Below are 27500 nucleotides of genomic sequence, written 5' to 3'. Positions count from 1 at the left end.
TCCCCCTACACCTCCAAAACGCTTCACAACGCATCCCGCATTCCCTTTTCTCTTCCCTCCGTCCTGCCCTTCAATGTCCCTTCCACTGATCTGGCAAGATTAGATGGGTGAAAATGGTGTCATGGAGTGGGGGATTTAGCTTGATCTTTGTAAGTTCTGCCTGACCAGTGATCAATTTCCTTCAAAGGAAGGAAGGAAAGAAGAGAAGGAAGGAAGGAAGGAAGGAAGGAAGGACGGACGGCATTTTTCCACAGTACCATTTCGAACGAGGTCAGTGCTTCGAACCATGCATTCCAATCTCGCCTTGAAGCCGTGTCCTCTAACGCCTCACCGTCATGGAAGTAGAGATATACACAGAGGAAACAAGTAACAGTGTCAAAATGGCCCCAAAAGACTGTGTTTTCAGAGAACATACCAGTGGACACTTACCCCCGAAGGAGGACGATATGCTGGAATGGCTCTCCTTAGAGCAGCACGCTGAGGCCAGAAGGCTCACTTAAGACCATGACAAATTCTGCCAGAGCGATAGAAAATTAGAGTGGTCGGAATGAGAGAACAGCAGAGAGAGAGGGAGTAGCTGTGGAAGGAGATAGAGAGAGAGAAGTAGATCAAGTGAGAGAGAGAGAGAGGCAAAGAGAGGTGGGAAGAAGGAGAGAGAGCAAGAGAGAGCGAGAAAGACGCAATACGCCCCTGGCGACACACATCTTCCCCCCGCTCGTTCTTCCCTCTCTTTCTCTCTCTCTTTTCTTCTCTGATGGGTTGGAAACGGGCCATGGCTGCCAGGTCTTGGCAGGAAGTGAAACATGGGGCGGCTTTTGTTTTCTCCCCTGTCTTGTTCAGCCAGTGTTTTCCTCTGAGTTATGACCCAGCTCGTGGCCAGACAAAGAAAACATCTGTTACCTGATTGAGTCATAAATTCTCCCCCTAAAACGACCGTCCACCCTGCTCAGATGCAGACTCACCCCCTTACACGCGGGGTCGATGACGAGTATCAGAGTCTTTGATCATTTTGGGCAGAAGGTACGTTGCACAGAGAGTGTTGTTGACGCTGGAATTGAAGCTCCTAGGACTTGCAGTCTGGGCGAAATGTACAAGGTATATCGCCCGAAGTTTTAACTGTATTCACAGCATACATCTCCTTGCAACCCATCTAACTCTTCATTCTGACTTCACAATGACTTATTTGCCAGGAATGTGCATGTCATTGTACTGATGTAAAAAATAAGTGAAAGTGTTAAAGATGAGCCAAATCTTATAGTGAAGAACATATCAACATATCAATTAAGTTAAGACTGGAATAGAAACAGTAGTAAAAAAATGTCTCTATACAACTCTTAAATCTACAACAGCTGAAACCCTTAGGGACCAGTACTAGTTTATAATCATGTAAATGTGCTGGTGTTAGAGCCAGGAATGTAAACATTGAACAAATAAAAACTGCAGAAGAGATTTTCAGTCCTTGGTTCCATTGGTTGCACTGCTGACTTCCAACATGTATTTGGGGCATTCCAATACTACACTGCAATAGTGGTCTGACTAAGGAGATTGTTGCGAAATATGCCAGCATTAAAGATTATTCAACACAATTAAGTATCACTTCTACAATAGTGTTGTCTTAAGGGTGTGGAGAGCTCCGACATGCCCAGGCTCAAAGCACCTCCACTGGGATACAAACAACCCACTAGAACGTCTCTGGAGCGTTTTCCCTCTCAGAGCAAATCTCATCACATCACACACACACTCTTCATATCTCCGACATAAAAACTGTACACAGACAGGCTTGTATGTTTGAGGCTCTGATCACAGTGAAAGAAACACAAACACGTAGATATGACTGAGCGTATGCACGCACACACAGACACAGAGACTCTCCACAGACTCTCTCTAATGAGCAAAATCTTTGAGACCCAGCAAATGATTACCCTCAGAGTTAATGCAAAATATGTCGTCTTTGCTATCAGCAAGACTCTTGGATACATTTATTGTGTTGTGAAATTTCTCCCACCACGAAACTATGTGGCACTTTTGATATCAGTTCAATTTGTGGGTCTTTTGACATGGCTGAAAACGGTAGTGACTTGAGAACAACACACTCCTTGTAAAACTAGAGAGTAATCTCACCTAAAACAACCTTACATTGCTAATGAGTGCTCAGCGGTGTTATGTAAGACTACACCACTTGAGTCACCTGCAGTCACCTGTCATGATCTTAACGGTGAGCCAAGACTTCACCAGGAAAGGTCGGCTACTGGCTGAAAGACCCCTTAGAAATGAACATTAAATACAGTAGCCTAGTGTGAATATGTCTTACATACGAATAATACATACAATCTATGATGTGTTGCTTATTGGAGTAAACAACAATATTTAACTGTTACTAGGCAATACAAACATTTGTGACCATAAAATAGCCGAGCGCAAAACCACTCCGACTCTTTCCATTCCACAACGTGGAGACACGAGTGACAGTTCCATGCGCAATCGTGGCGGTGGAGAGCCACAGCGTCGCAGGTAAAGTCGCCTCACCTTTGATACGGGTTGTGTGCGCACCATGCCCGGCGTACCTCACCTTTGATACGGGTTGTGTGCGCACCATGCCCGGCGTACCTCACCGTTGATACAGGTTGCGTGGGCACCATGCCCGGCGTACCTCACCGTTGATACGGGTTGCGTGGGCACCATGCCCGGCGTACCTCACCTTTGATACGGGTTGTGTGGGCACCATGCCCGGCGTCCGTTGGAGGTCCCGGTTGTGCGGTTCATTCTCCTTCTCGCTGATTTCTGTCATCTTCTGGCAAAAAGGCAACTGTTACAGATGATCCGGGACGCAGTGGTTCTATTCGCTCGGATGTGATACGACAAATGTCCAACCCCAACTGTTAACTGAAAATGAGTTTCAAAGCATTTAGCCTACGCGTACAGGCAGGCTACGCGTTTTCCAAAGTGTTTGAGTTAAAACAAAATTATGGCACCCATCTCAAAACCAGTATCCTCTGTTCAATGCTTCCAAAGTAGTAAAATCCCGGGTGTCACGTTAGAGGCACACATATCAGCCACCTGTTTGTAAGTAAAGAACAGTTTTAAAATAACGTAGAATAAATATCGGTGGCCCCAGTAGTGTGTGATCTGTCGGTGTTTTCCTCTCTTCTGCTTCTTTTTTACTCACCGGTGAATCTTGTCTCTCCTCCGCCACACGCGCGCCTTTCCAAAAACTTTGATATGGAGAAATGCTTGGCCTCTTCTGATTGGACCAGCCTCCCTACGATATGCTAATAGCGCTGTAGTACCACCTCGGGATTGGCTGAGAGGGTTGGGTGACGTTCATCAAAGTGGGCGGTGCGGCGTCGCAGGTGTGTCTCTTTGAAGACGTTGGTGGCAAAAATGCGATTACGGTGTCGGCTTGCTGAGCCTACTCGTCTATTCATCTATATATTGTGTGTGTGTGTGTGTGTGTGTGTGTGTGTGTGTGTGTGTGTGTGTGTGTGTGTGTGTGTGTGTGTGTGTGTGTGTGTGTGTGTGTGTGTGTGTGTGTGTGTGTGTGTCGGGTAGGATTGCAATGTTTTTGAAGATATTTTTGTCTGTGTTTCTCTCCAGCCGGGGAAGGGGTAATGGGGAGAGGGGGGGATTGGGGGGAGGGGGAGGGGGGCCGTAGAGGAGGCAGCTTGGTCGACAGACCAGATTTCAGCACCACCACGGTGAGGGACAGCGCACGGCTGAACATGGGGTGAAATGAAACTGATTCGAATCAAATGCGTTTCATCATCGTTGTGATTGAAAAAGGACGTGTTCCAGACCGTCACATCGTCACTCGTACTGACACAACCACCAGTGCGTGTCTCGTAAGGAAGCGAATGCCCCCTCATCCAGTTTATTTAGGGCATGCCCTCGTCCAGTTGTTTTAGTTGTGTTAGTGCATGCCTCCGTACCCAGTTGTCTATGCATCCCATGACGCCGATCTAAGAATAGAAACTGAGTATAAAAAGGAGAATAGAGATATATAATAGGCCTATCGTTCACTTGTAATATCGGTATGCTGTGTGCTCAGGCAGGACAAGCAGTGGCTACATCATTACAACAATTACATTAAAAAAAAAAACTCAAGACCTGATATCCTTTATGGTAATGTCCTCTAAACTTGTAATTGAGTTCTGTGTCCCTTTGGCACTGCAGTTCATGCATATTTATCGATTACTCATCCCTCCATAATCGCTTAGTCACTGTGTGGTTCGTTTGCGCACAATGCGTCCTGAGAGAAAGCATCACAGGTAATATCTGAGATTGGTAGAGTTGGTTATAGCTTTATTAGACTCAAACAGTACACTGAGTACCTGATTTTAAGTGACAGTTGCCTTGAATTATCATAACTTATTTCGAGTAGCTTCAACACACTAAGAGCTAAATTGCCACTCTCTCAAGTCTAATCAATCGCTTTTCCTCGCGGAAAAGGTACACTGGTAATTATGGAAAGTCCTCATTTTATTTATGTAGACTTTCAGAAAAAAACATAATTGAAAAAGAAACAATGATTTGAACTGGCAATGTGTCTCTCACAGTGTGTGTGTGTGTGTGTGCGTGTGTGCGCGCGCGCGCGTGCGTGTGTGTGTGTGTGTGTGTGTATGTGTGTATGAGAGGCAGCCCGCCCTGTGTGTGTGTGTGTGTGTGTGTGTGTGTGTGTGTGCGTGCGTGCGTGCGTGCGTGCGTGCGTGTGTGTGAGAGGCAGCCCGCCGTGTGTGTGTGTGCGTGCGTGCGTGCGTGTGTGCGTATGTGCGTACTGTATGAGTGGCAGCCTGCCCTGTGTGTGTGTGTGTGTGTGTGTGTGTGCGCATACTGTATGAGAGGCAGCCCGCCCTGTGTGTATGTGTGTGTGTCTCTCTGTGTGTGTGTGTGTGTGTGTGTGTGTGTTTGTGTGTGTGTGCGTGTGCCTGTGTGTGCATGCGTGTGTCTGCACGTGTTTTATTGCTTCTGTATGTATCCAAGCACTAAAACACATTTCATCTCCTCAATGTCTTTGTGAACAGTTGCTGGAAAAAAATCCTGTACTCTCCGTCACTCTCCAAGACCAGAGTTGATGATGTCTGCAAGTTCTTTCATTTTTGATTACTACTGGCCTCTCTTTTTCCATGCAATTCCACAGGGTTGACCTGCAGAATGCCTCCAGAACTTGAGTCTTGGCTTACAGCATATATATATCATCATCAATCATATGTTGTACAATACAGTATAATGTCAAGTGTAAGCCATACTTCATATTTTTCATGATTATATACTGCATTGCCTGAGCTGTGAGCGCAGCACTAAGACATATGGTGTTCATTTGAAGGGAAGAAGTGAGGATGAGCAGTGGCATTGGGAGAACATGGGTGTTACATCAAAAGAACATATTTTATTAATTGTAGCTATTGTACTTTGCTATACTGGTGTCTCTCACTCTCCATCCTTGCTGCTAGACCGTAGCCTCATATTCTCTTTCGTGGTTTATCTCTTTCCTCTCTCTCTCCTCAAACACACACCCCCAAGGCCACACAAAAGATCCTCTTGTTGTTTTGAGGTAGTCTAATGGGAAAGTATCTCCATGTTTTTTCCATCCTCTCCTGGTGACGTCATGCACAGCACACGGCAGGGACAATACAGAAATAGGTGTGCGTGCGTGCGTGTGTGTGTGTGCGTGTGTGTGTGTGTGTGTGTGCGTCGCTCTCTAAGATTCGGATGCGGAGCAGTCGGAAGAGTGAGGGGATTAGAAGCGCAGCTCAGGAACATAAGCAGGGCTAAAAGCCTTTGAAACGCCTCATCCTCTCTCCCCCCTCGAATTAGCATAACATCACACTGTAACCCTCTCTCACTTTCTCTGCCTGTTTCCCTCTTTCTTCCTTTGTTTCCACCTCTCTCAATATCCTTTCACCTCTCCCTCCTTCTGAATTTAAGACCCGTCACTTCCCTCATTCCCTCCGCTCTGTGACTCTCTACCCCCCCCCCCGCCACCCCAAGCGCTGACTTTTCATTTCTTTATCTATTCTGGTACATAAGAAGCCATCTCACCACTGGAAAGCAAACGTCAGTGGTTGCGCACTGTGGGCGGCCAGGACTTTTTGATGACTCTTTTTCTGGTTTGTTGGAGTTCGTTAAAAATTAAGCTTCATCGCGTCATGTGTTACTTACATGTGCTGGCACGTGACCAGGTTACTGGGAACAGTTTGGCAGGTGATGTTGCACTGGGGGCGCTTGCACGGTTTGGTGTGACTCTTGTGGGAAGCATTACAGTGCACCCTAGTGTGACACCCAACTATTATGCAGTTACTCAGCATAATTGTGTGTGTGTGTGTGTGTGTGTGTGTGTGTGTGTGTGTGTGTGTGTGTGTGTGTGTGTGTGTGTGTGTGTGTGCGTGCGTGCGTGCGTGTGTGTGTGTCCAAATTACAATACAATGAGTCCAAGGGGGCGGTGAGGGACACAATAACTCATCCAAGTTGTAAAGGCCATTTCTCATTATGATTATTAGACCAATACAAAGACAGATGATTGAAACACTATGCCCTGCAAACAAACCCCAATTGTATCCAGTAGAATTCTGAATTGGTATTTTCATTTTCTGGTTGTAATGCTTCACTCTTCTCTGTATGGAGAGTAGTTTAACTATTCGGTCATTTAAGCCAAGATATCCAGACAGGATAGTAAAAAGCACTCATATCAGTTCTAGCTTTCCAAAACGGCAACGTATTAAGACACATGTAGTCATAGAAACATTGTTAGAGGCTGCAAGTGCACTCTGTAGAAACGCTTTATTCATGCTCTGTGTTGTTATGAAAGGCCCCATCCAATTACCTGCCCTATCTGGGTCAAAGATCCACCTACTAAAACAAGCTATAGAGGCAGACAAATCTCTTATGATATAACACACAGACTTGTGTTCATGTGCAGAGCGGCCAAATTGTTTATTTATTGCTTTGAAGTGTTTTTCACCGTTTTCAAGCGTTAGTCCATGTGGGATACATGGCCCAGTTCCGTTGTGTGTGGAAGAGAACATGTGACACTGTGTGTGTGTGTCGGTTTGGATTTCTGTTTACTGCGTGTGTGTGTGTGTGTGTGTGTGTGTGTGTACGTGTGTTTACAATCTCCATTCCTGATGTCTCATGGATATCATCATGGTATTATTTGCAGTCTCACATGTTACATAAACGAAGCTTTCTTGAAATCTCACATGTGAAGCCCTGTTATGATTACTGATTTGATTCCTATGAATTCAGAATAATGTACTGCGCCGGCCTTGATTATAGAGGACGGTAGATTCATTATTGGATGCCTCTGCCTCGGTGATATTTATGTAAATGTGTATAAATGGTAAATGTATTACTATAACACAATGCTTTTAAAAGGGGAAAACAGATGGCTGATATTATCATATAGACAGTGTAGCATTTCTATGGACTGTCCTGACCATTGACTTCTGCACTGAGCGGAAAATGATGAGTGATATGACATTGTTAATGAGTTCCCCAGAGAGAGAGAGAGAGAGAGAGAGAGAGAGAGAGAGAGAGAGATGACAAAACGAGCCAGAGTGCAGAGCAGAGTCCTAGATACTGTAGCAGACCCAGCGTAGAAATGTGTTTGCTCAACAAACTAGACAGCCAGCTATTTTTAGCTCCAGTCGTACATACAGTACAGTATAGCTGCACTCTGCTGGTTATGGAGGTTAGTGGGAGAAAGCTGGTGTCTTGGGATCTAGGCTGTGTGTGTGTGTGTGTGTTTGAGTGCTTGAGTGTTTTAGTGTTTGCGTGTGCGTGTAACTGCATTCCACTCACTGAATCGTCTCCCTGGTGTTCGTGAGATGTCTTAGCTAAAGCCACTCCATTTCACATCGTGTGAGATATTCCGAAACTCCATTTACACCTTGAAAGCTTTTTGCGGTAAAGGGCAAGGTGTGAAAATCTATTTTCGAAACTAATCTGGTACGAAGTCCAGATGACCCCCATGGCGATACCGTAGTGTTCCTCCTGTGTCTTCGAGGCTAAGAGTTGTTCACTGTGTCAGTGGGTGAATTGGATAGGCCTGCGTATAAGAGTACACAGCAGAAATTCAGAGAGAGAGAGAGGGATGGAGAGAGAGAGAGACAGACAGAGTGACATTGAGGGGGAAGGTGTTTGACATGCCAAAAGGGTTTCGCTCCGCCAGCCGCTGACTCACCTCCCATAGGGATTAGAGGGACAATAGAGACCCATTCATTTTTAATGAGAGGTATAACTGGGTTTGAGAATTATCACTGCTGAATTGCCTGTGTGCAGAAATACACCCACTTAGTGAGAAATGAGCAGAGCAAGCAGTCCAAATGACCTGTTATACCACGGGATGGGATGTACTCCCATATGACCATACAGGAGTGTTCAATTTACATTTCGAAGTCTATTTCAGCTTTATTACCTTTGGATCCAACACGGCTCCAGGTGTTGTCACCATTGAAAAGGACTGATTTAAAAATCCACAGAAACATGTTTTATGATGTCGAGGAAATGTACCTGGATGATGTACAATGTCTTGTAATCTTGATGCACAACATGTGATATTTAACTTTACTAATACTATTTCTAATTCAAACTTATTTGAATTGTATGTAACATATCAAATGTATCTACAGTTAATTGTCTATGGAAATTCTACTGATGGGCTCATTTGTCAGGTACCTCAGACCACCTTTGTGTTGCATTAGGGTTAGCAGTTCTCCATGGGTTAGGGTTAGGGTTAGACTGGTGACTGGGGGGGAGACTGGTGACTGGCGGGGAGACTGGTGACGGGCAGGGAGCTCTCTCTGGTGCTGCTGATGTAGCTCCTCTGGTGGTGACGAACAGACAGGTGGGGCTGGGTGGTGCTGTGCAAGCTTGGCTCTTGTTTCCACCAGGGCTTAACTATCTCTAATCTATTTCAGTGTGGCCCACATATTACTGTATACTGCTCCTTGGTGAACATCCAGTTTATATTTTTAAAAAGTGCATTCCACACCATTAAGGTTTCGGGAGTAGCCTGGCGTAGTCGAGTGTTCGTTCGACCATTATGCTAGTCGCTGTTTTTTCTTTTCCTCAGTCCGAATCACTGACTTCTCTCAGAAGTCACAGAAACTTATCTGTAGGTGGCCTCCAAAACCAAGGATCTCTCCCTCTCTTACTGTATGGATGTCTGTCAATCTGCTTTCTTTGAGGATGTTCTGAGAGTCTGAGATCTACTGTATATCTGATCTAATGTTATGGTTGATGTCCTCCATTGGCAGAACTAAAAGGTTTTACCCATGTGAGGGACCAGCTTACCCTCCCCAAAAGTCAAACTCACACAGTAAGTGACCTCAAATCAGTGTCTCGGGGCAGCTTCATCCTACTCCATTCTTACTACTGTATGTGTGGTACAGTACTACTCCTTTTCAGAGTTGGGGCCCGATTCCATTTCCTGCCAACTGAGCGAAAAACACAGATATGCAACACATGCTGGGCATTTTGGTGAGGTTAATATGCAGCTCTTTAAAATTCAAGAACACCTAGAGGAGCAGCACACTCACTCGAGCTTTACTTGAGTTGGCTTCAGTGAGCGAAGTAGTATTGGTCTCCTATTTTCCTTCTTCTAGCATTGTGACTGCCTATGGCCCCTGGTCCGAGCATTGATTACCATATCTTATGATGACTGATGGATAGATGATTCACTTACTTAAACAGATGTATTTGTTGTAAGTCGCTTTGGATAAAGGCGTCCACTAAATGCCATAAATATAAATGTAAATGTAAATGAGTTTGCCTGTAGCTCACTGAGTGTAAGAATATGTTTAAAGGTAGACTCTGGGATATGACATCACGTCTGTGAAAACAGCAACTTGAATCAAAAACATTGCTGCGAACGAGAGCTCTATCCTCTAGTCTGTTGCATCGCCCCACATATCCACACAAGTCTACCTTTAAGGATGCGGCATTCGGAGGCTGAAAATACCTCGACACCCCACTCCCTCCCTCCCTCCCTCCCTCTCTTTCATTACATCCCTCCCCCATCCTCGCTCTCCTCTCAAAGCCGCCTGTACACCATAAAGCTTAACTAACTGGCAAATTACTCTCTCCCGGGTGCGTCCTTATCTGAGGAATAAGCTGAAATGTGTGTGCACAAGTTATTTTCACTTCATCAAGCTCATCAGCAGAGACGATGTGTAGGCCTACAGTCCATATGGAAGGGCGACATCAAATTTTAAAAAAACTGGTCTTGCTGGAAAATCCCACCGAATGGTTAGGATTGGTTTTGTCTATGGCCCCTAGACGAAATCAACCTATGAACTGTCAGTTCTCTGTGATGTTTTTCTCCTACTGATGTTTTGTTCCACGCTTCTAATCTTAGAAATGTCTACACTATACACTATTCTCTGACATTCACGCCTTCGCGGACTCCCGTACCTTACTGGTAGTATTCATGTACAATTAAAACTGAAAGGTACCGCACAATGTATAAGATATGGAAGACAGGCTACAGGTATGTGTCACACATACATATACACACACACACACCTACCTGACTCAGTCTCACTGCAGCCAAAGAGTATTCAGAAGCTCTCTACGGTCATCAGCTCATGCATTCAGCCCTGTGTGCAGTAAACATGCTCTGGAAACATGGCTGACAGGCATAGAGCATCCTCCCTCCTGGAGCAGCTGAGGCTGCGGTGCAAATAGCTGTGGCAGGGACTGAGGACAGAGGGTGCAGCTTGTCGATGCTCCGGCAGACAAGACAAGAGAGCAGCTCTAGCCCTCAAGGTAAAAGCTCTCACACTGGGGCTGATAGGAGAGAAGGGGGGGGGGGGTTGTAACAGAGGGGAGGAGTAAGATGGGGGTGAGGAAGTGTTGAAAGAGGGTGAGAATAAGAGGAACGGAGAGCGGTGGGTGAGGGAGTGTAAAGGCAGCCAGAGAAAGGAGAGAGGGAGGGAAAAGGGAAAGAGAGATGGAGAGAATGAGGGGAGGAAAACAAAACTTAGAAAGTAAAGGAAGCAAACAATGGAGAAGTGAGGAGGAGACAATTAAATGTAAGTTAGAGGTAAGGAATAAAACTGGGTGGGAAAGTGATAGTGACGAGAAGGGAGATAGCTGTCTCACTCCCGCTAAGAAAAATAAGTAAGTAAAAAAAAAAAGTGGATAGGTGCCAAAGAATAGTACAATATGAGGGTGTCAGGCCCGGGAAAGGGTTTGAGAGGTGCGTGGGATGATAGTGAAATTGGATGGGAAGAAGACGCAGGGGGTCAGCAGCTTAGAAAGGTTGATGAAATAATGAAAGTCAAGGAGCGAGAGAAAGGAGGAGAGCACCAGAGCTTGCGGTCTGTTTTTTTAATTTTATCTCACTGCCGTTTGACAGACAGTGAAAAGGGGCTGCGACACAAATTAGTCCCCTGACTGCTATAAAGTGGTGACAGGCCTGATAGACAGGTGTGTGTGTGTGAAATTATAAAAAATACCTGACTACAGTACATACATTGCAGGGCAATGGGAGTATACTGCACAAGTGAGAAAGCTAGCATCTTGTCAAAACAAAAAAACACCAGAAATGTAAATGAGCTCCACAAACATTCACTTGAGCAATGTACTGACAAGGCTTTCCAGCAGACCACACGTAACTCTGCATACTCCTGTGTAAATTATGTATCGGATATCTTTGTCTCAGAGGTTACAGGCAGATGGGTTTGGGGAATTGAAGTTGTGGCTGATATTTGGCCCCAGTGAGGTAGCATCACTTCAGTGACTGACTCTATAAGGCAGAGCGTAAGGGATCTGTCAGCCAAGGTAGACCCACAGTAGCAGAGCAGCTCATTAACAGCACGCCAGAGTCACAGCTAAGGGTAAGACTAAAGGGCAAAGGCCAACTGTGTGTCAATTAAGAGGTTGGGGAGGAGGCCAGGAGATGGTGTCCAATACTAAGAGCCACACCAGCCCCTGACTGCATCAATGAGCTCTAGAAGACTAGATAGACTCTTTAAGCAGTTGGTTTTCTATGCAGCTCAAATCATGGTGTTCTGAGGCTTTAAGGTGTCTGTTAGAATTCTGGGATGAAAGCTTGTTGCCCTAAGAAGAGCCGCTTTGCTGCTGTAGGAAAAGCTGCTGATCATTTCTTTGTAGTCTATTTTTTTCGTTCGGAATCTAAAAAGGACCTCCTCACTGACACACAGAAAGCACAGAATACTAATATAAGGACCGGTGGAACAAATGTCACTATACAAGACGAGTCTGTAGGCAGTGTCCCTCTAGCACAGCAATAATTCTGTTTGATATGTCTCCCTGAGTGATGTGTGAACAAGAGATGTTCCCTCCTGAGGCAGAACACACAGAGACACATCGTTACTCTGCCTCTTCCAACAGTTGAAAAATATGTTTTGTCCCTGTAAATAAAGTGAGGCTAAAAACTTTTTTCCTTCATTTCAACATCAAATAAACAACTGCAAAATGACTCAACTTTTTATTGTTTCAGTAAATTGACTTAAAGCAGCACTCCTCCATCTGATTCCAGCCCTCACAGTTCTCTTTGTAAACTGAGGGGTGGGTTTTGGCAAATGTAACCCACTCCTTGAGTTTACAATAAAAACTGTTGAAGTTTCAAGGTGGTGGAAACAGAGATTGAGGATTGGTTTCACCATTTAGAAATTACAACCCTTTGTATACATAGTTCCCCTATTTCAGGGCACCAAAATTATTGGGAAATAGGCTTGACAGGTGTTTCCGGGTTAGTTAGGTTTGTTCCATCACCGTCATCATTTGTGCAGGCATAAGAGAGATGTCAATGTATAGTATAGATTGTAGGCTTTGCATTTTCCTTTGGAGTCTGCTATTGGTGTCTGTCAACATGAGGACTAAATAGACATCAATGAATGTCAAGGAAGCCATTATGAGGCTGAAATATCAGAAACATAGCCAAAACCTTAGACTCACCAAAATCAACAGTTTGTAACATCATCAAAAAAGAAAGCACAGATGAGCTCAGCAATCGCAAATGGGCTGGTAGGCCAAGAAAGACATTTACAGTGGATGACAGAAGAAAAATAAGAAAACAACTGGAAAAACATCAGGAACACTCTCCAGGTGTCAGAGACCTACACCCACAGAATATGTCACCAGCTGAGTGACACAGGCTTCACTGCAAGGTGCAAACCACTAGCCATCCTCAAAAAGGATGGTCAGGTTACTGTTTGTTAAAAAAGTACCTAAAAAGCGTGCAGAGGTCTGGAAAACTGTCTTGTGGAAGATGAAAATGATCATATACCAGAGTGATTGCAAGAGGACAGTTTGGATAAAAAAGGATCTGCCCAAGATTAACAGCATACCACCTCATCTGTGAAACATGGCCACAACAACTGGATAACTTGTCTTAATTGATGATGTTACTGCTGACAGCAGCAGAAGAATGTATTCTGAAGTGTATAGAAACATTTGTTTGCTCGAGTACAAGCAAATGCCTCCAAATTCATTGGCGCTCCATCATACAATAAGACAATGACCCAAAACATACTGCCAAAGCAACTAGGGAGGTTTTTTTTCAGGGCCAAAAAGCAGAAAGTTCTTGACTGGCCAAGTCAAGCTTTAGATTTAAATCCAATTGAACATGCATTTCACTTCCTGATGGTATGATTTTAGGCAAAAAGACCTCAAAACAACTGAAGATGCTGCAGTACAGGCCTGGCAGAGCATCAACAGAGAATATACCCAGTGTCTGGTGGGGTCAATGGGTCGCAAACTTCAGGCAGTTATTGCGTGCAATTATATTAGTTATAAGTATAAAGCTAAAAGTAGACAAAATGCTTCCTCTTTCCAATACTAATGGAAGGCACTCTATGTCCATATAACTCAATACATGCGTCCATTCCGGTTCACTCATTAAAATTGTGTTTTTGTGCATTTGTGACTGTTCCCTTCCTTTTTTATCTTAATTGCCTTGTCCCCTATTCTTCTTATAATTCATGTATATTTGTAGTGAATGAAGGCATTAACCTCTAATCATTACCACAGGGACAGAATCCTGGAAGGACAAACATTTGTTTGGTGACTAATGAGGGCAATGCAACTGCTGACACCTACTGTAGAGTTTGTGTAACTGCATCAGCCTTGGGAAATGGCCAAATGGGTTAAAGAAGAACAATGCCGGTAAATAGTTAGAAAATACCACAGAACGTGAAGGACTCTGCCATCTAAATATATCCTAACTTACTATGTATGCATAGTTCAACAATTAATGCTAGGATTTTATTATTTTCATTTGTTATTCTATTTTTGTGAGCTCACCAGCGTATTTTCCCACAATAGGTTAGGCATATTATTACTGCATATTGTCATGTTTCTTGGTTAAGAAAATGATCACGGTTAAAGTTGAAGAACTTCAAAAGGACCCCAGACCACTAATAGTGACATTTGTAAACATTGACAAAAGGGCTGGTGAACTTCATACTCTAAATAAATTGCAACGGTGACAAAAATATCTGGCGATGAAATATTTATTTCAAAGCTTTCAAAACATCTATGCAAAACAAAAAAGACCAAGGGTTATATATTTGTCTCAAATAGCATAAAATAATTAATTAATCTACACTAAACTGCTCATAGACATGTTAATATAGGTATCAAAATCTAGAATTCCCCAATGATCTGAAACAAAATTAAGGCATTTAAACACTGTACAATAATATGTAGCAATCCTTGCTTAATAATACTTCTTTAAAACAGATGTCATAGTTATTTTTAAAAGCATGGTGGCAAGCTACAATTTTGACTCTTTCCAGAAATAGTTCAGCCCACTCCAATACCATTTGGTGTTGCTACAGCAAACAATGGATCTAAAACAAACTTTAAAACTTGGAATAAAATCAAAGTAAGTCATAAAACTATTAATACAATGCTGATATCACAGTGCAGAATGATATAGATGGCATATGTTGTTAAGGATACTGTTGGACATTCCTTAAAATATATAAATGCTCCACCCCTCAGTAAAATTGTCAGGCTCAGGTCGAAGATAACAATACAGCTGTAGCACCCACTTGCATCTAAAATGTGAATCCTGCTGTCATCATTCTTGTACTGTTACTATCAGTTTAAAATAGCCAGCTTTAAGAGGTCAGTCAGATTTTACAAGTCACTCATATGTCAAATCTTAGAATGTCTGTCTATTTTGTCCATAGAATGTCTTACAATAAATCTGACCCAATTGAACAAAGGCCTCCTGCAAAGAGGGCTCAAAGTCTTTGCTTAATGGGCATGCATAACAAGATGATTGAAATCCAAACCAAATCAGTAGTGTCTTTTTAAAGGGTTATAGGTTGCCCGTGAGAGCAGAGTCCATGAGGTCATCGTCCTCGTTCCGCATGTAGACGGGACTGGGCCGTGGCGGGCGGTCTGAGCCCATCATGGAGAGAGACGTATCTGAGGCAGAGATGGGCGACCGGGACCAGCTGTCCGCTTTCATGGGATGCGAGGAGGGGCCCATAGACATGGAGGATTTCTTCTTCTCCTTCTCCCTCTCCCGCTCTCTGTCCCTATCCCTCTCTCGCTGCTTCTTTTTCTCCTTCTTATGCTTTTTGTGTTTCTCCCCGGAGCTGAGGGGCATGGAGCTCATGTAGTCCTGTGGGGGTAATGGCCGCATGCTCTGGTCATCGTCAGAGCTGGGGCTGTTTTGGTGGGACTTCTCAGCCACAGAGCTGCTGCCAGACTCGCTCTCACTGTCATGGTTGAGAGGGGTGTAGCCTGGCGAGCGGCTGTGGCTGGGAGAGGAGCGGTCGTGCTTGGGCGTTGAGCCGCTGAACAAGGGTGAGGCTTTGAGACCCGGGAGTTGGGGCCGTATGGACTCGGCTGAACCCTCGCCGGGTTTCTGCAGGGTCACCTTGGCCTTGATGCTTGGGGAGCCGCCGTCCGGCTTGCTGATGATGATTTTGGCCACTCCAGTGCTGCTCACCCCTCCCGTTTTTGGGTCCATGAGCTTCTTGTCCCCACTGTTGCCCCCCGAAACTGACACCTTTGACTTGCCCTCTTTGTCTAGCTTGTCTCGTTTGTACTCTCCACCTTGTGAGGACATTCCATGCTTGGAGGAGGAGCTGAGGTTAGGGGGTCCTGCCCCGGGGCCGCCTCCAGTCCCACCGCTGCCACCAACGGGTGGGCCTCCTTCGCAGCCCTCTTCACCCCCTCCTGTTCCGCCGCCCACACTCTTCAGCTTGTCTATGACGGCAATCAGGGAGGGTTTTTTGTTACGGCTGGGCGACTTGCCCTTTGCGTTGGGGTTGTTTGCATTGTTTGCATTGTTTTGTCCACCTCCTCCTCCACTTCCTCCTCCTCCTCCACTTCCTCCTCCTCCTCCGCTTCCTCCTCCGCTGCTTCCTCCTCCTCCTCCGCTGCCGCTTCCTCCCCCTCCTCCTCCTCCTACCCCACAACCACCACCTCCACCTCCTCCTCCCCCACTTCCTCCATACTGAGATTGGGAGCCTCCTGAAAAGGGCATGGAGCCAGAGGAAGAAGAGGAGCTGGAGGAAGAAGAGGAGCCAGAGGAAGAACCACTGCCCATTTGTTTCTGGGAGCCCATTCCCCCACCAGAGGAAGACTTGGATCCTCCCGAGCCACCGCCACCTGAGCCCATGGGTGATTTAGCCTTAGAGGATGGGGGAGTTCCTGGAACCTGGGACTGTTGCATCTTCATGGGGGAGGAGAGCTTGTCAGAGCCACCAGAGCGAGAGTGCGAGGGGGAGATGTTAGGTTTGATGCCAGGATTCATAAGGGATCCGGGAGGCTTGCCCCCCTGTGGCTTCATCTTGTTCCCACTTCCCATTCCACCGCTACTGTTTCCAGACCCGGAGAGTCCATGTTTGGTGATGGGGGAGGACCCAGGCTTGCTCACACCCATTCCCTGAGAGGAGCCTTTGGATTGGGAGGGTCCACCTCCAACCCCACCTCCCACACTGCCTGGCTTGGAGCTGCTGCCTTGGCCCATGGAGCCCTCTTTGCTCTTGATCTTCCCTGAGGATGAGGAGGAGTGGGAGTGGTGGCTCTTGCTTCCACTTGTGCTGCCTGCACCCCCCGTACCCCCACCTGCGGAGCTGCTGGAGGTGTAACCACCATGGGATGAGGTCTTCCCCCCTGACAAGGTCCCTTTGGGGATCTGAATGGTGATTTTGGGTATGGGCGGCGTGGCACCTCCAGGTGGGGTCTGTGACCGTCCAGAACTACCGGGAGATTTGGACCCCCCTCCGCCGATGCTCCCCCCGGAGCCCGACCCACCGCTGGGTGGGGTGTAGGGTCGCCCCCCCGAGCTGTGTGAGGGGGACTTCCCGTCAGGGTCGAGCTTCTTGCGTTTAGGGGGCTTGTCTTTGGACTTTCCCTCGCTGGACGGGGTCCGGCTACGCTTGACCTGCTTCCCCTCACCGGTCATCCCCATCCCTGAGTTTCCCCCTCCTCCTCCATTGTCATCCTTTGATCTCATCAGCCCCTGCTGCTGATGCTGCTGCTGCTGTTGTTGCTGTTTGACTTTGGCCTCGCCACTTTTGAACTCACTGCCCATTCCTCCCATGCTCATCATGAGAGGGCTCTGCCCTCCTGCATGTGAAGAGTGAGGGTCCCCCAAATCGGGGGCCTGCCCCATCAACGGCTTGCCTCCTCCACTGTTCCCCCCAAAAACCATGCTCATGTCAAAGGGGTCCTTGAGGGAGGGGTCCGGGGTACTCTGCCCATGCGGCGTGGGGTTTTGAGGGGTGCCTGAGGGGGTGTTCTGCTGGCTGCTCCCGCCAAAGCCTTTCACCAGGTCCATGTCGCCATCTGCGCTGGGTGAGCTGTCATCGTAGAAGGCCTGGGTGTAGCCGTGGCTAGAGGTCAGCAGCTCAGGGTTGAAGTCAACCGTATCGGGGAAGAAGTTGGTAGACGAGGAGTCACTGGTGGGCGTGGCAGCGGTGGCGGTCGCCTCGGCGATCAGGTCTGCGGCATCCGTGAAGGGGTTCTCGTTGCTGTTGGCGCTGAAGATGTCCGCCTCAAACACAGCGCTGCCCTGGCCTGAGCTGGAGGAATCACGAATGGGTGTCCCAAGCGGGCCCCCGTCCTCCCCGCTGCCCATGTGATGCTGCCCGTGCCCCCCACTGCCACTGCTCCCTTTGCCAGTCTGTTCAGGTAAGTCCGACAGAATCTCGTTGAAGTCCGCCCCGATGCTGTCAGAGCTGGACAGGCGCACCATGCGAGGTGGCGGCGGCTGCTGCTGCTGCTGAGACTGGACGTGTGGCTGTGAGTGATAGGGAACTCCCGGGCCGGAGGGTGGAGTCCCACATTGGCTGGGCGCTGGGGTGATGCTATGGGGCGTGTCCAAGCCATCGCCAGGCAGATTGACGTCGAAGATGGGATTCTGGGAGGCGTCCACGTCCATGGAGAAGAGCTCGCGGTGGAAGTCATCCTCAGTGGGCTGGTGTTGGTGATGGTGCGGCTGCATGGAGGAGGACTGCTGCTGTTTCATCCCCATACCCCCGCCTCCTCCGCCAGGCACCATCCCACCCTTGTCTGTCCTGGGTCGCTTCTTCTTGTTCTTGGTGCCACCCCCAAGGCATGCGCCACCCATGCCGTCAGTGCGGGGCGATCCCGATGATGAATTCTGCCTCTCTAGTGGACTAGAGCCGTAGAGGGTGGCGAAATCCTGGGATGCGTTATCTTTCAACAGGTTCATCAACATGGGGTGGTTCTTGGTATTACTGGCGGGGGAGGAGGTCGGGGGTGGGGTTTGGGGGGGCTGCGACCCGGATGAGGTGTTCTGGGGGGTGGGGCTTGTACCCACACTTCCTGTGATCTGCAGCAGGCTGGTCAGAATGGGATTCTGGGTCACTTTGTTGAAATCGTCCGCTTGACCTTGTTGCTGCTGCTGTTGTTGTTGTTGTAACTGCTGTTGCTGTCCAGCAGCCGCGCCCTGGGGCATACACTCCCCCCCTTGCCCTTGACCACGACTCATCCCAAACAAGGACGTAATTGGACTAGCGAAGCCAGGTCCACCGCTGTTACCCCCTCCCGTGGGTGTATTGCCCCCTCCGACCCCAGGGAGCCCCATGGGGTTGGTGCCGTCGCCCCCCGTGCCCATGCCATACCCCGGGCTGCCAGCAGGGGGCAGGTTCTTCTTCACCATGATCTCAACCGTCTCTGCAATCAGGGAGAGGGCCGGTGTGTCAGCCTGGATGGTCTCTGCCTTCCTCCGGATGGCCCTCATGGTCACTGGGATGGACATGCATCTGAGGAGACAGAGAGGTATGCAAAGACAATATGGAAAAAAGCATACGATTCATCAAGCTTTAGACCATATTTTACCAATCCGTCCTTTTTCTTTAACAAATTACATTGCCTACAGAAGAAGGTGAAGGTGCAGTTTGTTATACCGGTTGATATTGAGTGACCTTATTCCGGTGAAGCACTTTGTGGCAGGGCAACATAAAAACAACCTACACTACGGTACATTCGGGGTCTGCACCAACAACCTTATGCTCATTCTGCTGAAAGAACAACCTAGATACAGAGATTCTGCTGAAAAAACTACTTAAATTCTCCTAGCTTAGGATACTGCTGCTGTGAAAATCATCTTAAAATTGCTACAAAAACCAAAGGGCAAGAAAAACACTTGGGAGAAAATGGACACCCACCTCTGGACTACTTTAGTGATAAAATCATCAGTGCATATCAAGGCATCTGATAGGCCCTTATACAGCTTACAGGAGACCAGCCTGGATTCAAACACCTCTATTACAACTGTAAGAAAGATGGAGGGAGGGAGAGAGATAGAGAGAAATGAGTAATAAACCACACACTAGGCACTGAATCATCGCCCCAAATATAATCCAAGGTGGATTTTGTGTGTGTGTCACAGTAAATACAGAGCTAATATAGTGAACTAGTCATCTTAAATAGAAGCTATGTTTATGTCATGACTTTATAAATATGAAGCTTGAAGCCGAATTAATTTCCCGCTGGTAACATGAACATAAAATCAGTTTTATTAGGCCAGTCTAAGGGACAGCATTGAGAGACAGCTGTATTACAAGTGTGTGCTCACCACAGACTAGTGATTCATTGACAGGATGCTGGAAGGAGACGCTGAAGCTCGAGTCAGTCAGGGGACACACCTCGAACTGTAGCAATCCTGGGGTGTCTGGGGTTGAAAAGATATGACACTTCTTAATATCACATCTCATACAAGTAAAAACATTTTACATGCAGTCTACAGGTATTTCAAGTCATTCTTCATAACAAAGGGTATATTTTATTATCGGAAATTAATGGAAATCTTAGAGACTGTGGTTTTAACATTGGTATGACTAGATACCCACCGTCCTTGATGAGGGTGCGTTTGACGCAGCTGCCGATGAGGGTGTTGTATGCCGCCTGGTGTCTGATGATGTCCAGCAGGGCTGGCACCTGGGCAGGGTGGCGGAAGGGGATCTTGGACACCAGCGCCCCCTGGAGGGAGCGCCCGTCCTGCACTGGGGCGTCGCCATTCAGGAAGTAGCAGTGCTGCTGGTCTGGTAATGCCTGAGGGGAGAGGACTGTCAGTTAAGGTTGACAGCTGATTTTGAATGCTGTGTTTAATTGAGAGGGGTTCTGGAAAGGTGCGGAGGGGTACAGCGGAGGTACTCACAGCGTAAAATCGCATGTTGTGGCTGGATGTTGTCGGGGGGTTTCCCCCCTCCTCCTGCAGCTGGCTCTGGACAATGAGCTCATAGAGGTTAGACAGGGTGGGGGGCGTCTCAAACACAGAGATGCCTGAGTGAGGAGAAAGAGAGAGGAGTCTGAATAGTGATCAACACACCTGACACACACACACACACACACACACACACACACACACACACACACACACACACACACACACACACACACACACACACACACACACACACACACACACACACACACACACACACACCTGACACACACACCTGTAGCATTGCCCATCCTCTGGATGAAGACGAGAGAGAAGGGCATGGGACGGTTCATCTTGAGGAAGAAACAGGCAGGCAGGTCCACACAGTTCGAGTTGGTCACTGATGAGAAAGAAGGGGTTCTAGAAGACAGAGAGAAGAGACATACATATCAGCATCTTCTCTCCTCTGCAGCAGCCATCAATCTATTCACATAGCAAGAGTGAATTTGAACAGCAGTAATGTACAGAAGTGAGTTTAACAAAGCCAAACCCAGTGGGCTTCTTATCAACCATGCACATATGTGACCGTATATCATTCGTAAGATCAATTTCTAGATTCATCATAGCTTTCTTATTTTGTGGCACCACATGGGACAAGGGATAATAGTATAAGAAATGGAACTAGAGTGAATCACAAGAAGCAATACGTATACAATCTCTACAGATGTCAGTGTCTGATATGAAGTCAAACAAATCCCATTTCCTATGTTTCCACTACTGGAGACAGAAGGGGAAGAGTTTCTCACCCTTTGTTGTCCACTGGATGGGATCCAGTGATGAGGGGTGCAATGGGGAGCTTGTAAACAGAGGAGGTTCCCTCTACCGTCACAGAGACACTGACGCCCAGAGAACGAGGGACTGGGGAGGAGAAGAAACAGGACCCAGATTAAGACTTGCACAAAGATGGGTAGAGCGAAACAGCTAGCTAGGACAGCATTACATACTGGGCTGAACAGGGCCCTAGCCTCCCAAATAAATCAAGATTCAATGATATATACTGACTTTAGATTTAAAAGAAGTTAAAGAAATCTTGCACCATGAGTGAAAGAAAGGTCCAACTTTCATGCACATATCTCAAGATGGGTAAAGCACTATTCAACTTGAAACTAGCCAACCTCCTTCTTTCTCTCACCATTTGTGTCAGTGAAGTTGAGCTGAGTGCCCGTTCCCTCCTCGAAAACGTCATACGGAGACACGTAGCATTGGAGGGACACAAGATGGCCCCCACTCCTGGCTGTTAGCAGGCCCACGCTGCCATGAAGGATGGTCTCCACCGTGTTAGCATTGGTGGCTAATCTGAAACATACACAGTGAGCACATAGCATTAACCAGACTAGCACTTGATGAACACACTGAAATGTATAACTAAAAAAAAAGAACCACACACACACGCAGCTAATGAATATGCAGGCACCTACCTAAACATGTGCATCATCTTAGTGAGGTCCAGCTCCAGAGACTGCAGGGCCAGGTACATCTTCGTCTTTAGTTTACTGATGCGGACAGGAGGAAAGAAACACGACAATTAAATGGTCACTTAATGTTCAACGTCCAATGCTGCCAACATGCTACAGTTACTGAAGTTAGGCTATATGGCCTGCTTTTTGGAACAGGCCAGCAGGGTCCAACCATTCACATTATTTGCCAAGTTATAGGCCTAGTTAAGTAAACAGACTACTTACTATGTATCTAAACTAAGTATCAGTGACTTATCAGGACACAATATTAGGTAGCCGTGAGATGAGGTAAATGTGTCATTTGGGTGCACTATAACTTTAATAAACACAAGATGGACACTTCTTAATAGAGCTGGCAGTACACTCCACGATATGTAGATACGTACTTGTCTCCTGGAAGCTTATACAGGTTGACTAGACCCTTTAGATGTTTGGAGAATTCCTCAAAGTTTTTATCCCTGTGGAGAGGCATGAGAAGAGCAACATAAGTCCAGGTCAATGTCAGAATATGGAATCTAATGGGATGCATTTATCACGACTGAACAAACCTATTCCCATTATTTAATTTCATACACAATATGTATATCATTATGAAATGATGGTATAGTGACTATACTATAGTGTGTTATTTTAAGGCATCTCACCTCAGGTGTTGAATCAGCTCTGGGCAGCTCTGTAGACAATGGGATAAGAGGAAAGATTCAAGAATAAAAAGAGAGGATCAAATGAAGCTCGAAGCACGACAGGTCTCCATTTCGGTGATAAGTTGCAGAAATGGGAAAATGGTATTTCAGATTGTTTTCGGAGATAAGACCACTCAGGAATTCATGAATCATCAGGAAAAGTCAACGCTCACCGCAGGGTTCTCTCCGTGATGGGCCACCTTCACATCCACCAGCTGACCTCCTGTGTCCAGCTGCACCTCCACGTAGAACATATCGGAGGTGATGTAACACTCTGTCCCTGAGGGACTCAGGTGGGACCCCAGCCTGGGAGAAGGAGAGGGCAGGTGGAGGGAGTCTCAATTTCAGTGAGTTTATTTATGTACCTATCAATTAACAATACATATTTCTTTTCCCGGCTAGGAAATTCCTTGAACATTAAAAAAAAACAAGAGAAACTACATATACATATCCGGGGAGGTTGGTGGATGGAGAAACCAGAGCACGGGCTCATTGTAACAAATTGAATGGAATGAGGAATGGCATCAAACATGTGTCTGATACCTTTCCTCAGCCCGTTCCATCCATTACAATGAGCCCGTCCTCTGGTTTCTCCCTCCACCAGCTGCCTACAGTAAATATGGAAACAAGGGATGAGGGGGCCGGTGAAAGGAGGGGAAGAAGTTAGCGAGAGAAAGATTACTTACATGTTCTGTCGAGCGATGGACTCCAGGCGATCCGTCATGGAGGGCAGAGAGGACACTGCAACAGACAGAAGGGACAGGAAATTGGAGCAACTAAGCATTATCATTTTAGGATGATAAGAGGAGCCATTGTCGTGATCAAAGTTAATTCCATAAAATCTAACATGACTGTAGCTCTTATTCCATTAGAAGGAAAAAAAACATTTGTTTCACTAAATATTCGGGTCATCTATGTCATCAGAATAAAAGGTTCCCTCCCTCCATCCCTCCCTCCCTCCCTCCCTCCCCTTGCCCCAGAGCAGTCTCTCTCTCTGGTGACCTCACCTTTCAGGGCTCTCTGCAGGGCCTCCAGGCAGGTGAGCAGGAGCTGGTGTCCTGCAGCATTCATTCCACCACGTTTCTCCTGTGACAGAGTGAGGGAGGGACGATGGGAGAGCAATTAGCATTCCACCAGGTTCCTCTCTATCATTTCATCCTCTCTAAACCCGGTCTGTCCGTCTTACCATGGCCTGGCGCACCACCTTGCTGGTCTCCTGCCATGGCCGTGAAGCGTTGTGCTTTGCGTGAAGCCTCTCCAACAGAACGTTCACGCGGCTCTGCTTCTCCGCTTCTGTGATCACAAATAGAAAGGGCATTCCATTAAAATGAAAATCCTTTTTTTAATCTCTCGTCCCCTTATTTAGCTAATCTCACCGGGGATGGGTTTGTCGCTAGCGAGATGACCACGTTTGCCTGACGACTGTTAACTCCCCAAGGTAACACCTGGGCTTTACCTCATCAGGCTAACACTCTTGTGATATGAACGTGGTCTCTGACACAATGTCAATTAACTCATCTGTCATCCAGCTGTTTAGGGCCCGTTCATTAAATATATTTTAGAAATAAATCTGATCCATAATAGAGTTTCTGGTTTGTATTTCTTGTGCTAGGGAACAAGACTTTAGTTAAAACTACATTTTTCCCCCACAGTGAGATGAAGCTGGCCATTGTCCAATATCAACAAATATGAACAATCTGCAATTGCTCTCCTGTCCATATTTCTACTTTCCTGAGTTTGATCATTCTGTCTCTGTATGACACTTGCCCTCCTGTGTGGACAGCAGACAGGTCTTTGGTAGATCAAACCAAAACAAAGTCCCAACACTTCCAAGTCCAATACAACTGCCCTGCTGAATACCTGACATGTCAGTGAGCTTCACTCAAGTTCAAATTCAGTCGACTTCAGCAGAAATGACCACAAACCTGCTCCAAGTTGTAAATGCATCTACTCAAAGCCACAAAAACGATCTAAACACCAAAGTGATGAAGACTGAAGTTAAAGGATTACTTCTGCGTGGTTGTGATAATCATTCAGCTGTAAAGGGAAATGCATGACAACAAACTTGCCAGCTTAAGAGAGCTAGCTTCTGAATATGTCAGCATGAAATAGCAATTCAGCCGGTGTGCATTTCAAAACCACACGCTAGCAGCTAGCTAAATTTCTCTCTATAAACTCATCTAAACATGACACATTTCGTTTAGCTACGTGCATACACCACACATGACGAACATATACACTTGTGCTAGCTGGCTAACGTTAGCTAGCCTGCCTGCCTGCTTTTGCACTCTTATCCGTGTGAATGTGTTGTGTGAGCGATCATACAGAACACCGATATCTGACCACGGCGCGTCATCAGCTTAGCTCCGATCGCACAGGTACAGATACTAACCTGTCCCTTCTTCGGCTGTTACCCGATCTCCAATGACCGGTGTCCCCACTGTCTGAGCCGAAAGGGTAAGTTCTCTTGCTGGGCTACTGCCCTGCATTGTAACCGCCGACACCGTCGCCATCTTCCCTCGTAAGCTCCTCCACCGCTGACTGGGGGCAGTGGGGCTTCCGTACGGTAGAGGCGGGACGGCGGCAGCGCGACACCGACAGGACTTACTCTGCTGTTCCTAGGTCAGTTTTTGGTCAAATAAATGTTTGAGCCAGGGTTTAGACGCTTAATTGACCATAGCTCACTGACCTGGAGACAATCATTGATCTCTTGAAACGAAAAGCAAATCTAAGTGGGGTTACACTTCAGATGTGAAATGTAAGACACGAAAAACCAGCAGTAAATGCATTACAAAATGTCCCTCTGGACACGAAAGGTAACAAAAGCACACAACGCACGCTTTAACCGGGTAATGGCCGGGTAAGAACGCCAGAGGGCGCCTTAACAAACACATATCTCTTGGGTTTCTTTCAAGTATCGGGGAGGCCTATGAATTCAACCTCGATCGTTTAGAAACCGCTCTAAAATGGTCAAGCATTTTTCAGATAGCCTTTAGGCCAGCCCTATTGTATTTTAGAATTATGATCATATATTTTATTGTTTTACACACACACACACACACACACACACACACACACACACACACACACACACCTGAGACTGCAGGACAGCTGAGCCCACGGCAGTGAGTGGTCTCTAGAGGGATTTTCCCACCAACCATTGTGACCTGTGTAAGGGAGTGTGCATAAATGTGTGTGTGTGTGTGTGTGTGTGTGGTGTGTGTGTGTGTGTGTGTGTGTGTGTGTGTGTGTGTGTGTGTGTGTGTGTGTGCGTGCGTGCGTGCGTGCGTGCGTGCGTGCGTGCGCATGCTTGCGTGTGTGTTTGTTGAAAGGGTGAAAATCTGACACAGAGAGACAGGAAAATACCATATTGTGATATGAATAGATACCTATCATCAAGAGAAAATGGAATGGGCAAACAGAGAGGAAGAGAAAGAGAGAAAGACAGAGAAAGAACAGATTGGGATGGTCCGAGACAGTAGACAGAGGCATAGACAGACTGAGAGAGGAGGGGAGGTGCCGCAATGTAATTGATGTGCCCACCAGGAGCTAGCTGGCTGGCTGGCAGGGGAGGTGGAGGAGGAGGGGGAGAGATGGGCACCGGTGCCAAGACAGCAGCGGGATAAAGGGAGGCCCGGGCCTTGGGGAGTGGGCCGCTGCACATGGGCAGACTACCAGGCTGAAACCGTGCCATCAATCAGGGGGTAGTTCACCCTGCCATGCCAACGGGGACCCCCCTCTGTGCTGGGGGTGTGGGGGCACAGGGGGGTAAGGCGGGCACAGTTGGTAAGCCTCCCCTAAACCTCCTAGTCAGTGTATCACTGCCACCTTGGCATGGCATGGATTGGGCAGAGAGCAGTGCGGTAGGTGGAGGAATCGGCAATTGGCCGCCATTTTGTGTTAAAGGCCTGTTATTTTACTTTCGATACTATGGTAGAGAGAAAAAAACAAAGAAATAGAATGATTTTTTATTTTCAATGTTTCATGTTCTAGACCTTTTTCAAGGATATTGCAAAAAATTGTTATAATATAACATATAATGACAAGAAAAACTATCTATGCTGTACTCATAGTTATGTAATTCTGTCGTTTATACAGTAGCCTCTGGGGGCAAATATACACCATACTAATTGCTGATTTAATTTCTTTGACTTAAAGGGGCATTCATCTTGAATTAAGACACCAACATACTGTATAACCTTTCACAAATAGATAGATGGAGTTACGGATGCAAAGACTGACCATCCATGAGATCAAAATGATAGTTTTAACCATGATTTGAAGCTATACAGTGTTTGTTTACAAATAATGGCATAAAACAAGCTTATATTTTGGCTTCTGACAGGGTAAGACATTTAAACTAAGCTCATGAGGCATTTAAAAGTGATATTTTTCAAGAATCTATATATCATTCATTTAAAAGTCCAACAATTGATGTACCAATACCAGATTGCCCCTTTAACAGATTTTGATACATCATTTTGTAGCCACTCTGTGTGTAGGAGTTAGAACAGTGGCGCCTGTCAGTGAATAAATTCAATTTGCGATGGGATGAGCCAAACGCTAGCAGCATGAATCAATCAGGTTTCAATGTGTTTTATAAACATCTTATGAAATAGCCTGTCTCAGTCATTTCTCACTCTCAACATACAATTTGACTCTCTAAAACAATGTTGTTTT

The 27500-nt window shown here is 46.5% G+C and overlaps 2 protein-coding genes across 2 annotated transcripts in view; both read right to left on the bottom strand.

Moving 5' to 3' along the window:
• The window catches only part of LOC310816764 (SH3 and cysteine-rich domain-containing protein 2-like), a gene marked incomplete at both ends in the record, with an annotated part of 22754 nt that extends 19966 nt beyond the window's left edge, over positions 1-2788 (bottom strand). Inside the window, one exon of the mRNA XM_083687065.1 lies at positions 2699-2788. Within this exon, the coding sequence (XP_083543191.1) occupies positions 2699-2788 (90 nt within the window). The remainder of the gene's footprint in view (positions 1-2698) is intronic.
• Positions 2789-14419: 11631 nt separating this feature from the next.
• Positions 14420-25333, bottom strand: med1 (mediator complex subunit 1; the record flags this gene model as incomplete). Its single annotated transcript, XM_083687190.1, has 16 exons — positions 14420-19217; positions 19623-19728; positions 20033-20128; positions 20307-20508; positions 20615-20739; positions 20916-21040; positions 21427-21538; positions 21813-21976; positions 22099-22173; positions 22524-22595; positions 22782-22810; positions 22994-23126; positions 23507-23561; positions 23828-23906; positions 24007-24113; positions 25213-25333. 16 exons carry the CDS (start codon positions 25331-25333, stop codon positions 15290-15292), a joined length of 5529 nt encoding a protein of 1842 aa, XP_083543316.1. The 3' UTR covers positions 14420-15289.
• Positions 25334-27500: the final 2167 nt, after the last annotated feature.

This window comes from Argentina silus, assembly GCF_951799395.1.
Source record: "Argentina silus genome assembly, chromosome: 16".
In the NCBI taxonomy this organism is placed as follows: domain Eukaryota; kingdom Metazoa; phylum Chordata; class Actinopteri; order Argentiniformes; family Argentinidae; genus Argentina; species Argentina silus.
This window is presented reverse-complemented; position numbering and strand designations above follow the sequence as displayed.